Genomic DNA, 14,403 nt, shown 5'->3' with positions numbered 1-14,403 from the left:
AGAATGAAGCTCAAAGCAGTAAAATGTTGACTTAGAGAAAAGATTTTGGATGAACATGAGGAGTTAGGGATCATATCAATCCTTAGATTACTTTAAACACTATTTATTAGTACTAATATTCTATACTAGACCTTTACTTCCTACTTAGCTGAATAAAAAATTATTTGGATCTCAACTGATACAGAATTCCATGTGAGTCCATACATTTCCAAGGTGTGGGGTTTTGTGGAAGACTGAACAGAATGTCATATGTACACTGGTGATCTTTTTCTGTATCATTCTAATCCTGTCACTAGCAACATCCTTTAAGTCTGATTTTCTTTTTCTCTCCATTCTAGGTTTACTGGAGAGGGGACAAGGAGTAAAAAGGCTAAGTTCACTGGATGACAAGATTCCACCTAAATCACCCCGTCCACGGCGCAATATCTGGCTATCGCGCAGTCAGTCAGACATATTCTCTCGCAAACCTTGCCGCAAGATAAATGTTCAGGACCCCTACTATACACCAAGCAAAGGGGCAAACCGGAAAGTCAACCCTTTCAATTCTAGGGAAGACTTGAAAGGTGGAAAGGTCAAATTTTTTGATTTGCCAAGCAAATCTGTGATATCACTTGTATTTGACTTGCACTCCCCGGAGGCAGAAGGATGTCTAAAGATGAACCAGACCCCATTCCGGCAGACTTCTAACACTGACTGGCTGGACTCCTCTTTCCTTCCTGTAAGACGGAGCAGATCACTTCCAGGATCTCTTGAATTTGTGCATAAAGATAATAGAACATTTGGGGATCTCTCTTCAACCATTAGTAGATGCGATCCCAGCCAGCTGGGGGCTGAAGTGCGGCAGAAGCTACTGAGCAGCAGTCAATATGGAGTGTCTGAGATTCCTCCTTTTCAGGCCAAACATCATAGGCAGGACTCGCCTTCTCCTCTTCTGCAGGAGGAAGAAATGGACTATTCTGATGGACTGGAGCCCCAAGATGAAAATGGGTACTGCCCTGTAAATTTTGCTAAGGAAGTAGAACTCGGAAAGCCCAGGGGGCAAGTTGCCCAGAATGTAGATGGTATCTTGGCACATAATTTAGACCATTCAGATAGTAGATCCTCAGAGATGTTTATGAGCTGCATCTCCTCTGAAGATATGGAAGTTGAAGATGAAACTCAAAGGAACATGCCTTCCACTAGGTCGGAGTCTTCCAAACTATTGTTCAGTGTTAACCCTCCCCCACAGTCTGGCAGAGAAGCCTCTCTTTTTGAGGCAGTGGATAGTGACATCTCAAATCTTGTTTCTCTGCCATCTTCAGATGCACCAGCATCAGTATGCGAGCAATCAAAATGTGACATTTAAAGTTCAGCCATGATACCATGGTGGCATATTCCTCCCAACTTCTTTGCTTTTTTAATTTTTTATTTCAGAATACTCTAGCAAAGTGTAGCAACCAGACCAGTCCATTTGGAGAGACAGCATGTATGTCAGTGTGTGAGAGATCATAATCCCTTACCGTACCTCAGGAGGCAGCTACTGCAGGCAGAAGGGGAGAACAATATCTCCATGGAATGCCTGGATCAATGCAGGGCCATAAATTTGGGATTCTAGGCTTGCCTCTACTTAGAAGCCATTTTCTGTCTGTGTACACAGTTTAGATCCCATTGAAGAAATTCTTCCAAACTTGGCAGCATCCTTTAAAAAAATCTATAAAACTCTTTTTGTGTCCCTTCTTGAGAGCTGCTGAGCAGGTATAAATGACCTCTTATTGAGTATAACAAGATGGAAACTGGCAATGCTGGGACAACATAGATAGATAAGGTGGTAGCATCCTGTACCTCTGTTATAATGACAGGTTCATAGTGCTGGCCTGAAACCCAAACTTCCACTGAAGAAAGTCAGACTTGACTGCTGGAGCTAAATTTCCTACCTCTTCCAATCCAGTTTCAAACACTGGAAGCAAACAGCTCAGATTCCTATTTCAAGCATTCCTTGTCCAATTATTACTTGCTTTGGTCACCTTAATACCATGACCAAGAAAGAGGTTGATCCCATTTTCCTTAAGCAATAATAGGTGCTGTGCAACCAAATGCCTATTCAGTAAATTTGAAGTGCACAAAGAGGATGAATAGCTGTGTGTTTGTAACTCTTCAGTATCTCCAATTCTATATTGTAGAAGAAATTAAGGATATAACCATCCAAGTGTTTGACATGAGAGCTCTTAAAAAATAAGCCACCCCTTCCGCATCAGCATTCTCTTAAAATCCAGCTCTGTCCAGCTCTTTGTGCAACTCTTCAATTAGCCTCTCCATGTGGGTCAGTCACACACTCTGAACAGATGTGTGCACATATGGAAATTTGGTCTGTATTTGCATTTTGTATAACTTAAAAGTACCTCACCTGAGATTCCTCCATTGGAAGAGGGATGCTTGTTCACTAGACTCTGACTGTAGCTGCAGAAATAGTACTTCCAGTCCTTACTGGTCTCTCTTTCTGAGTATCAAGTCCAGCACAATCCTCAAAGTAGAGAGAAGTTAGTATGTGCTGAATAAGAGGGATTGGAGTCCCAAGTTTTGACTCTAGTCCCTTATTTTAATATAATAGGCTAATGAGAACTCCCCTGTGGGGAAGAAATAAAAAAGCAGTGCTGCTTCCTGATGTGTGTAGATGTCCTCTCTTATTAACCCCTCAAAAAGGAACCATAAAAACGGTGAAAGTCCACAAAAAGTATCAAGCAATAACTTGGGGATCAGATATGGAAATATTTGAAAAACAGGTAACAATATTTTGCCCAAGAGTTGCTTGTTGCAACCTTAACAGCAGTAACATCTTTTTGCAATCTATGCTTATTTATATAGGAGCCCTTGTCAAGTTCCTTCCAGAGAACTCCCCACAGCTATTTTTTTGCATGCATTTTTTTTAAAGACAGTGAAAAATAAATGTGTTACCATCTCACTGCACACTTAGGATATAGTAACATTTTGTTCCTCCAAGGAAGAAGCATTTACTCTTGATCAGTGCATGGATACTGAAAGAACTGAGCACTGGAGTCTGCTTTAGAGGCCATGAAAGGAGTCCACACTTCTGCCTACTCTGGTCTGTGGTTGATGTGTGAGCTCCTAGAACCCTGTAGCCTTTAGATGTTTGACTTGTGCTCTTACTGTTTTGTGAAGATTTAAACAAGTGGCCTCTCTAATTTTGCTTCATCTATGTTTTTCCTGCTTTCATGCAGTTTTTGTGCAAACAACCTATCAGATGTGGTATTCTTTCTTGAGCTGGGGGAAAGGGTCGCTGCTTATATGGCTGCTCTGCCTAAAGAGGCTTTAGTCTCTTATCCTGGTACAGAAAGCATGACATTTCTCCAGCCCACACTGTAATGGAGTTCTTTTTGAAGGAGCTTGGTGGAAGCCAATTCCTTGGTCATTGTGTGGCTAAAATTAAATGTATGCTATCGACTTTTACAACATGTAAGAGCCCCTGGCCATAAGGCCTTCTGGGTATGTAGTCTAGAGCCAGTATTGCAGAGCAGCTGTTGGCCATTAGCTGTAATGAATACAGATTGTGGCAAGACAGTGGCAGTGCTTTGTACAAATACAATAGTGAATTTTGCTTTTATCATGTTTTTGATTTGCTGACAGATGCATCTTGCTTTCTTACAAGCGACCTGCAGACCCATCTAAGATCCCCAATCTGTTTTTAATTCGCTCAATCTTTCTATGTTACATTTATTAAACACGTAATAGCAGCAATACTTGTGACTGATTGGTGAAAGATGACTGTGTATAATTGTATGTAACAAATTGCTACCCCAGCAGAAGACAGGAGTATGATAGGTTATTCTTGGTTGCTGTATCTTGTCCAAGAACACTGGTGTTTCTTGCCAGTTTAACTACAGACACTTGAATAATTCCTCTTTGCACTTAATGCTGCTGTTTATACTGCATGTCACTACATTTCTATGCAAAAATAACCTTTGGGGGCAGCCAAATATTTGATTAAGGTTTAAAGATCTTTGCAAGGTCTATTTTCATATTTATGAAGGAATTTTATGTCTTAATATTTGCAGTCTGTAAATAGCTAAACTTTGTCATTAAATCTTAGGAAAAAAGTCTGTAGCCTGTGTATAATTTAACACTGCCAGAAAAGAATCTTTACGAAACATTTTTCTAATACTGCAGATATTTATGGATGTGTAAAGAAGGCAAATATTGGTTTTTATGTTTTACTTGGTCTGACTTTTTTCCTGAACTACAGCAGCAGTATGTTTTACTGGAACTGAAATAAGTAACCAAAGATGAATCTAGTTTAAAGTATTTGAATGTTTTCTTTGTCAGTTTTTGTAAACTGTTTCCCAATTTGCTTTCAGAATAAAAACAAATAAATCTACTTTTGTGGTTGAAAAGACAGAGCTAAGGAAGAAAGCTCTAGCCTGGATTCAGCATCCTCTGACTGCCAAAGCAAGAGCTGCTGCGCTAGCAATAAGGGCGAGAATAATGCTTGAGCAGTATGAAATCCAGTGAAACAGTTGCATTTCTTGTGCAACTTTTAAGGGATGCGATAGTCTGCTTCTTTGGTAAATGTCTGATTTCACAGAGGTTCCTTTTATAGTATTTCATGCTACAAAGACACAGTTACCATTTATTTGTTGTGTGGAATTCAGATCCCCCCCCCCCAAAGAAGCTGTTTCTATTTTCAAGTACCCAACGGTATGCGGCTTAGAAAACACGCCCCCCCCCCACTTTCGTCCTGATCTTTCATCCAAGCTGTGCTTTGAACTAAAGTGTCATCATTCTGTTTCCCACAGTGGTCAAGTCACATTTCCATAAAATCAAGAAGCAATGCATAAACAGTATCCTCCCCAACACAACAGGTATTCAGGCGCATACTGCTTCTGGCCTATTTCATGTATTTGGTATAATCTTTTTTTAGTCATTTAACCCAGTAGTCATCACAACATCTTATGTCAACAAATCAAGTTATATTAAATACTTTTATAATTGTCCTGAATGAACTTGTCCTGAATGCTTGGCTCCGCTACTTATGTGAACAGGACTTCTGAGGACTAGCAGCTATAACAACCTCTTGTAACACATGCAGGGCTAGCCCAAAAGGCTATAGTACACCAGTGTTGGCAGTGGGCGTTATGGCACCAGTTCAGGCAAAAGTGGTAGATTAATATGTTCTGCTCTTTTCCCCATACAACTCCTTTGTAGCTGAAACCCACAGATCACCATCAATTAGGAATATTAGCAATAAGTGGCAACCAGTGAATTAAAATGTACCATCAGTGTTAGAAGCAGAAAACAGAAGTTAGAAAAGCAAAAGCAAAATAAATTTAAGCGGAAGAAAAAGATAGAGAAGCTTAATGTATAAATATATTTGGGTGGGGGGGAACAGTAAGAAATACTGGATAGATTTAGAACTTATGGCTGATCTGTACTGCAGATGTGGGGAGCCTTTGGCTCTTCAGATGTTGATGAACTGTCATCACTGGCCACACTTGTGGGGGCTGATGGGAGTTGTAGTTCAGTAACATCTGGAGAGCGACAGGTTTCTCACACCTGCTGTACTGATTCAGTTGTATACCAAGTTTGCTTGATAATTGTGCTATGACGATAAATTCTAAGCTGCAATATGCAGGAGTGTCAGGCACCCACACATGGAAGCTTAGCTCCTCCCTTTGTGTGAGCTGTGAAACAAGCCAGGAAATCCTAGTTAAGCATGGTTTCCTGTTCCCACTATGAACAAATGGTTAATAGCTGCCAAACAAGCTAAGAGATATAAGCAAACTTAAAACCTTTAACTCCATATTTTGGCTTGTTTGGAAGCCATTTGGGCATAACCAAGCACTATGATCAACCAAGGCTTTCTGCTTGTTCACAAAAAGGAAGTTTGTGCGCAGCTGATACTTGGGCATACTATACTTCTACTGAGATCAGATTGGTCAGAGGGCCAAACTACCACAGCATGGGGAGGCCACTGTCTTTGCAACTAATTGGTGGAAGGATCATTTGGCCTGAGAAAGAGAGTATTAACAAAACAGACTGTTTTCTTTCCCTGCTAAAACTAGTGGTGACAAAGTTGAGTAAGATTAAAAGCCTTTTATAAGTAAAGGCAGCCAGCAAGAGATTAAACCTCAGCTGTAACTGCATTAGTTGGCTGGGCACATTTCCCCTCTACTAATGCCAAATGTGACTTTAAAGGTAGCATTTGTGAATCGATTTTTTATCCTTTGTTGTTTCCAGTAGGTTTTACCTAAAGTACACTCCAAGGCTTGAGCAGTTTGATTTAGTTTGAGAACAACAGAATGCAGAGTATGATGCAGATACCTTCCTATGCCCTTTGCAAACTAAGGTTCGCAGAAGCCCATCTAGCTTCTTACTCATTTATTCTGCAGCAAACTTACCAAAAAACAGGCAAGTGGTATGGGTTGAAGAAAAGCATGAAACCTATTTCTGAAATTCTCTTGCATCTTCAAGCTCTTGCGCCATCCTCTGTCTCACACATAGCTGCAGTTTTCTAGCTCCTGAGGCAAGAGTTGTTACAGAAAAGAATAGGCCGTATCTAACCAAATCATTGCACACACTGCCAGGTTGCAGAAATGTCAAAAGCACATGGGGGGCATGCAGTGGGAAGAAAGGGAACACTGTTGCACTTGTGGAAGTCATTCAGTGCACACAATTATTTAGTTGGATACAATGAAATATTTCATAAAAGGTGATATGAGCAACAGCAAGACTGCAAAAGGTGCCTTGTTCAAAACAGACCTCCTGAACCTCAAGAATGTCTTAAGTTACTTTAAGGAGCAGTCTCTTTTACTAGGTTTTCTGCACATGCCTTGTACTAGGCACTGATGAGGCCCATAGAACTTTAGTTAACTACTTTTCCAACCCATCCAAAGACTCAATCATCAAAACAATGAGCTTAATTATATGACTACCATGCGCATTTTAAAATATGCAAATGGTGGGCACAAGCAGCAGGGTGGGATGAAAGCACCCCCACTGCCACATACCCTGGAGTCTGAATGTTGTTCCTTCTCCCATTCCTCCCTCTGCAATTTGCATCTTTTTGAATATGCACTTTAATGGAATTTACACAATACTGTATCTAGTTTGGTAAGTATGCTGGTGCATACTTACCAATATACAGTGGTTCCTCTACTTACAAACACGATCCGTTTCGGGGTGCTGTTCGCACCCCGAAAAGTCCCTAAGTAGAGCGCCGCTACTGCACATGTGCAAAGCGCTTCTGCACGTGGCGAACCCAGAAGTAAACACTTCTGGGTTTGCCATGTTCATAACCTGAAAAGCCGCAACGTGAAGCAAACTTAGCACGAGGTATGACTGTAATCCCCAACAGGCTCTGATCTGAAATTTAAAATGCACAAATACTGCATAGATACAAGGTTTTATACTGCTATAAATATTGTTACTTATATATGGAAGCTGTTTGGTCTTTGTATGCAAGAGAAGAAGTGGTCTCCATGGTCGTTACAAAAATAAGCTGCTGGTTCTCATGCTGTTGGTTTGAATGAGTGGATTAAATTAATATGCTATAAATTAGGGCTCCTCATAGCTCTCCCATGTTTAAGACAGTTGCCTGGTCCTGTGTACATAAAGGCTCTACCTTTAACAAACAAAAACGGAAATTCTAGTACTGTACAGAGTAATTTAATTGTGCAGATGTTTAAAAATAAAGTCACAGTCTGCTGCTTTTGTTTGATGACTGTGGGTAGAAGCTGCTGCTATTTTCAACAGCTCTTATGTAAAGTCCCAAGTAGGAGGGTTCCCAGCTCTACTTACTAGCCCAAGCCAATTTCATCTTCTGGCTGTGAGCTTTGGAGGATTTAGAAAACAAACTTTTCACTATCTGAAGGGGGACAGACTTCCCACTGAGGTACACTTTGTTATGGCAGTCCGGCAACCAAGGCCCTTCCCTTGAGTCTTTGTGTTCATCATTTTTGAGCATATGGACGTAGGCAATAATGTAACCTGTCATGAAGGCATCAAAGCCAGCCCGGTGAATACCACCCTCTGAACAGCCAGGCACTGGTGCCACTGGGTTCTGGGTGCCAGACAAAGCCGTCACTACAGAAGCACACTCTATCTGGACTTCTGGTCCTGATCCTTCAGTCCCTGCTGCCCTTTGTTGTGGTCCATCTTTGGATGGTGATAAAGTGATGCCCTCATTGTCTGTGGCACTGGCTTGTTCCTCATCCATCTTGCTATCAGTTGTGTCAGAGCCTAGTTCTCGTTCCACATCCATAGAACTCTCCTCATTACTGGATACAGTTTCTGTGCCTGCAGAATCTACAGTAGGAGCAACCATGTTGCTTAAACAGGACTGCTTGGATGGGGGACCGTCTTCCATATTGCAAGCCGCCTCTCCTTCCTTCTCAGGGCTTCTCAACACAGGTTCCTTTGAGGGCTCTACAAAATTCTTCCGATGCTTCCACTTCTGCTTTCTTTTCTTCCGCTTGTCCTCTTTGTGGTTCTCATCTTCATTAATTATTAGGTCAATGTTGTGAGACTGTGAACACTTCAATCCATCTGGGCACCAGCCATAGGCCTAAAGGGAAGAGTGAGAATCATTAGCACACTTGAGAAAATATCACTGGATCTTATATACCCTACAGCAGTGATTCTCAAACTTGGGTCTCCAGCTGTTGTTGGACTACAGCTCCCATCATCCCTAGCTAGCAGAACCAGTGGTCAGGGATGATGGGAGTTGTAGTCCAACAGCTGGGGACCCAAATTTGAGAAATGCTGCCCTAGAGCAACTTTCAACATTAACTTCTGGATATTTATCACATTTGTGAGATTGTGCCATGCTAATTAACCGGAAAATAGCAATATTAAAAGACTATTCTGGATCATCCAAACCTCATGTATTACTTGCAGGCTTCTGGGCTGGGCCACTGTTGGGAAAATATACTGGACTAAATGGACCTTTAGCCTGACCCAGCAGGTCTCTTGTGTTCTCTAGTAAGCTCCCAGATACCCTCATTATTAAAAGGTAGCACCTCTCCATTTTTATCAGAAAGCTGCAGAAAGAGGTACCATGCTTTAAAATTGACCATAATACCAGCATAAGCATTTGCCTCCCACTGCCAAACACACATCCAGCCCAAGAGCCTGTCTCTCATCCTAGACAGCTTGTCCTCATAGTCCCTATCTGAGAATATCCACCACACTGAATGAACTATTTACAATTTACTATTTAACAAACTTTCAAGATAGAAGGGAGACAGAAGTAATACTTACAGAAAATGTCTGACAGATGGTGACTTTGTTTGCAGGGTCAAGCCCAGACTGGCTGGCATCTGATAGGGAACAGAAGCGATAATCGATATAGGAAGCTATGCTGTCTGGGTAGTTGCAGAACTCTATGCTGAGGTGCTGCTTTTCTGAATTCTTCAACCTGTAGTTTTCTCGCTTGCTGGAAGGCAAGAATAGCATTAGAACCTGGAACAGAGGCTGTGTCAGAGCAAGGAGATCAACTGCCCTTCAGGACAGGCTCCTCTGTGTACTCATAGGAAAGCCCCCTGAATGTAGAAAAATGAGCTAAAGCGGAAATAAGAATATAAAAGATACATAGCATTGCCTTTTAGAAGAGAAGCAGAGACACATAAAAATGCTATCTGCACAACTGCTTGTTCCCCTGACTGCCAGATACCTGGAACACCATAACAGGGTATGAGCATCTTCCCAAACTAGTGCTTTTCTCTAAGCAGAAGGCAAACCTCTCATTTGATTATTAGAATCAGGGAGTGGGGAAACAGAGAAAAGGGAAGAGAAAACCTGAGGAGTTGTTTAGTCAGTTCCACACATTTCTACTAGTTTCTTCTGCTAGTAGCCAAGGACAACATGAAAAACCCTACCCCTTCATTCTGCTGCCACAGAGAACTTAAGGCAGGAGCCATCTTCTACCGCATTAGGCAGACGAGACTGTTGCAGTCTCTTTTTCAAGTCTTCTGATATATGCAAATAACTTTTTCTTCATGCCACATTTTGAAGATACTGAAAATTGAGTGAGAATCCTTCTTGCTGTATTTTAATGTTTTAAAGGCACAGCATGGAATGTGACTCACCCTTCAGCTCTTGGGTCCTCTGCATGTGCCAACAGAGCAGAGTTTGTGGAGACCATAAATTATGGCTAACTGCCAAGGCCAGTCAAAATTTTGTGGACTGGAATTAAGTAAAATACTTTACTTAGAATCCAGGCTCTAGTATCAAATAGGAGATTTCAGTCTCCTAAGCAGTAAAAAGAAATGCAACTCATTTTCATTATACATCTTTAGGCACCAGGTGAAAATGTTCCTCTTCAACCAGGCCTTTGGCTGATTGACATCCGATGCCCTTTAAAATGGGTTGTGGAAGGGGCGATTATTGGTTTGTTTTTGTTCATATTTCTATCATGTATTTTGTGTCTTTTATATTGTAATTTTATGTTGTGAACCACCCTGAGATCTACAGGTATAGGGCAGAATACAAATTTAGTAATAATAATAATTTAAACTCATAAAGAATTTCAGCTGAAAGCTGTAGCAAGGAAACAACCTGAGACAAATGGCGGGCAAGTACATGCATGTGGAGTTATGAGTTTGTAGTGGAGCCTGGGGATTAATTGAATCACAATTAAGATTTAACTGAATCACAGTATTTGCCCAAAATGCACATAAATAGAATAACCTATATGGAAAGTAACAAAGTCACTAACTAGATATGGTATTCATACTTCTTGTCCTCCACCCTACTCATTCATACCCAAATCAGACCCTGTTCCGGTAAAAATAGAAGAGCAGCAGCCTTGGACCCAGCAGTTGTGCTCTCGCTACTTAAAGCCCAGGAGCAGCATTCAATGATGTATGCCTGCTTACCCAACAGAAATCAGCCTGTGCAATGGAACTTCCAATTTCTATTCTACCTCCCACACCCATGTGCTCCAAAAACCTGGTCCCTCAAATCTCCAGAGTAGATTTTGGGAGTACATGGGGAGGTGAAGGGGGGAGGGGAGGAAGGAAAAGCCTTATTATGTGATCAGGCAAATGTCCACTTGTGCTACGATGGATCTCGGCCCAAAAATCCTTGTCAGGGTGCTTACAGCTTACAGCTTGACCTGGCAAGAGATACCTACCATTTCTTGTAGGCATACTCTAGGTAAGAAGCCACAAAACGTGCCTCAAACTCAGAAGCATACTTGGTGTCATAGATTCCAGCTGGGAACATCTCTGAAAGATCAGCAGTGAAGGTGCCCAAATTGTCAGGAAGGTGAGCATAAAAGCACTGGTACAGGAAAACCAAATCAATTAGGCCATTGTGCAGAATGAGGGGCTTCTTGGCTCGGATCAGTTCCAGGAAAAAAGTACGGACAGTCTGGCTGTGGTTTTCATTTCCCTGTGAGAGAGCAAAGAGGGGATAAGGTTAGCTGGCCTCATTTCCAAAGCCTGCACTAGTTTCTCTGATATGAGAACAGCCTGGATGAAGATGAGCCTCAGAAGTGTTGGGCGGTCAATGCGGGCAAAGGCAGCAGAGGTAAATGCAAAAGAGGGTGGCATTGATCCCCTGGAGTTCCCTTCACCTGTTTTGATGGTACAGGTCTACAGCCCAAATTCTGCCACTGCTTATGGATTCATGACCCAGGTTCTAGGGCAGAACCACCACACCTAGTTTTCGCTGAGGTAAAGCCTGGAAAAGGCAGGATGCCACCACCACTCTCTCCTGTACTCTAGGCAGAGATGGTGCTTTATTCATCTACCAGAACTGTCAGATGAAGGTGCAGGACATTTCACACCCCTTCAGCTCAGGCCCAAGCTTATTTCTGTGAGGGCAGTTCTCCTCCAGCTCAAGCTTATTATTCTGTTCCCAAGCTTATTTCTGTGAGGGCAGTTCTCCTCCAGCTCAATGGTGAAACCAGTTGCTAGCAGACTGACTCCTCCACAGAAGCTCCACAGTACTGACTAGGTGGTGGCTATGTTGGTGCAGCATCAATTCAGCCCCATGACACTGAAGTGTGAAATGCATTGTGGGTTGTTAATTGATGTTAATAAAGTTTTTTTAAAAATACACGTGGATAATTTTGATTAGCAAAAGAAGTGTGAAATGCAAACGAAGCCAAGCAGATATTAAGAAAGAAACCAGTTACTTTCTCATTGTGGTCTCACCTCACTTATACCTTACAGTAAAGAGTCCCCATACCTTGTCATTGCCTCTGTGATAAGGAATGCCCTGAGAATACTGCTTGTTGAAGTCAAAGCCATGTTGCACCAGGAACTGAACTGACTGTGGTTCAATGATATAATCCTCCATACAGAGCAGGGTCAGGTTGTAGATCTGGGAGAGGTATGTGTTCTCTGACTGCAAATACAGGCCAGTTCAAAGAAATTGAGAGCAGCACAGAAAAAGTGCAAACAGTAACATCCTAGAAATCAGCAACTACTTCCTTTAGTGTCTAGAATCAATACTGGTCACTTTATGCATCACTTTATGCATTGAAGACTGAACCTTCAATATACTATTCTCTTATAAGCAACACATTCTTAACTCAGCAGTAGAATTAGGGTGAAAGCCAGACAATGAGCACTATACCTTATCAGGAAGATGTTTGAAACAAGCAATTCCTAGAGACAAAATGGAGCGTGTTCTGGCAGCACTGCAAACAGATTTGTATCGTTCTTCAATACACCTGTGGGGAGAAGCCTCAGGCAGCTTAGTAGGAAATTTAGACCACTGAACCATAGCTTCCCTATTGACATGACAAATTTCACCTTTCCATTCAAGATCGAGACCAGCCTGAATTTCGAAGCGCATTAATAGCATGTGGGCCTGTTCCCCACAGCTTGCATATTTCCTGCCCTCAAAGAACTGATTACTCCAAATGGGCAAGCACATCTTAAGCCATCCACACCCACACAGTCAAAGAACTGCTTCCACTGTGAATCCCAATAGGTCCACTCAACTAGTGTCTGGTACTGAGTTGGGGGAAACAAAGACTCCTGAAAGTATCGGCAGACACTCCACAATGCTGTCCATACTCAAGGACCTAATAATTCAGAACAACAAGAATGAGAACATCATGCTTCAGGACTCAAACAGAAGCAGCACATTACTTACTGATTCAACAAACTCTTCCTTGTTCCAAGCCCACTAAGCTCCTATGGACAAAGATAACAATTAGATTTCCACTCCATGGTAGAACAAGTTATGTAAAATAAGTTGTAGCTCAGTGTTACAGTTTTACATGTACAAGGTTCAAGGTTTAATCCCTGATGTCTCCAATGCAGAGCTGGAAAACTCCTGTCTGAAACCCTGGAAAGCAGTATAAAGAATAGGTAGATAGACCAATGGAAAAATTAAATAAAATGGTGTCAGCTTTCCCTAGCAAAGACAGCAACCCAATTACCATCAAAGTTACAGTCCCCGCCCCTACCCTTTTTGAGAAATCACAAAGAAGGGCAACTCTACCCACCGTGTCAATAGCTATAAAGCTAGATGTTTTGATGGCCAAGAGCATGGATGGCCAGAGCTCCTTGAAATTATCATTCTGGACATCGATGACTGGCACTTTCAAGGAAGTCATTCTTATGCAGCTGTTGGGACACAAGAGATTAGACATGCATAACTTTTACAATCCAATGGTTAATTTTGCTTTGGGGATACCAATGACTAGTTAAAAAAACCCGAACCCACAGATTGCTCCCTGCATATATCAAATAACACCTCAGAAAAAAAGAGAGAACAGGAACCGCTGCTTTATATGGCAAAAAACCCAAGAGCCCCAGGTATAGTAAATGCCTCATCTCGTTAAAGCTCAAACCAGAACTAGAACGGGAACAGTAAAAAGTCATCAGTACATGATCCATAACATGCACGTTATAGGTGAGATCAAGTTTAAACCTCCGCTCCACCACCATTTCCTGGTCCCTGGCCACTAACTCGTTTAGGAGAATGCACATCGTCTGCACAAGAAACCGCTGAGCACAATACCTCCTCCCAGAAGGTGCTTTCGAAAGACCTTCTCTTACCTTCGAGAAGTGACACCTGCGAGTTACTTAGACAACCGCCATCTCCCTTGTCGTTCAACTCGCCAGCTTCCGGCGCGTCCTGCTCTCTGGGGTCCTTTCTCTAAGGGTGGCGCGTAGGCCTAGCTGTCTTTGCAAGTGCCTTTCGCCGCATCCAAACCCACTCATTCTCCCCAGGCCCAGAATCTCCTTAGCTCACCCAGCTGTTCACCAGCCCAGCTTTGCATGGCGAAAATGTACTCTGAAAATGATTTCTGGGCTTGGATAGGGTGGGATGTGTGAGTGTGTAAAAACTAGCCTGCTGCACCAAAGTAAAACTCGCATTCATTGCTCTCTGCCCACGATTTGCATGTGGCGTCCGGAAGGTAGAAGGATAGCAATACTAAGGGCTGGAATC

General features: G+C 42.1%; 2 protein-coding genes across 4 annotated transcripts in view; one reads left to right on the top strand and one right to left on the bottom strand.

Moving 5' to 3' along the window:
• The window catches only part of TESK2 (testis associated actin remodelling kinase 2), a 55,383-nt gene extending 51,014 nt beyond the window's left edge, over window positions 1–4,369 (top strand). For both annotated transcript variants that reach the window (XM_081009399.1, XM_081009398.1), the window contains exon 11: window positions 339–4,369. In XM_081009399.1, the coding sequence (XP_080865525.1) occupies window positions 339–1,345 (1,007 nt within the window). In that variant the 3' untranslated portion in view covers window positions 1,346–4,369. The remainder of the gene's footprint in view (window positions 1–338) is intronic.
• Window positions 4,370–7,640: 3,271 nt separating this feature from the next.
• TOE1 (target of EGR1, exonuclease) lies at window positions 7,641–14,120 on the bottom strand. Of its 2 annotated transcripts, XM_081009425.1 has the most exons (8): window positions 14,010–14,120; window positions 13,454–13,574; window positions 13,099–13,139; window positions 12,574–12,670; window positions 12,184–12,342; window positions 11,123–11,382; window positions 9,250–9,424; window positions 7,641–8,554 (listed from the first exon to the last, which is right to left on the bottom strand). In XM_081009425.1, exons 2-8 carry the CDS (start codon window positions 13,562–13,564, stop codon window positions 7,781–7,783), a joined length of 1,617 nt encoding a protein of 538 aa, XP_080865551.1. In that variant the 5' UTR covers window positions 13,565–13,574; window positions 14,010–14,120; the 3' UTR covers window positions 7,641–7,780. The 2 variants fall into 2 exon arrangements, with proteins under 2 accessions (XP_080865551.1, XP_080865550.1); XM_081009424.1 differs by lacking the exons at window positions 13,099–13,139; window positions 13,454–13,574; window positions 14,010–14,120 and having other exon boundaries at window positions 12,574–13,086.
• Window positions 14,121–14,403: the final 283 nt, after the last annotated feature.

This window comes from Podarcis pityusensis, assembly GCF_964106645.2.
Source record: "Podarcis pityusensis genome assembly, chromosome: 6".
NCBI lineage: Eukaryota > Metazoa > Chordata > Lepidosauria > Squamata > Lacertidae > Podarcis > Podarcis pityusensis.
This window is presented reverse-complemented; position numbering and strand designations above follow the sequence as displayed.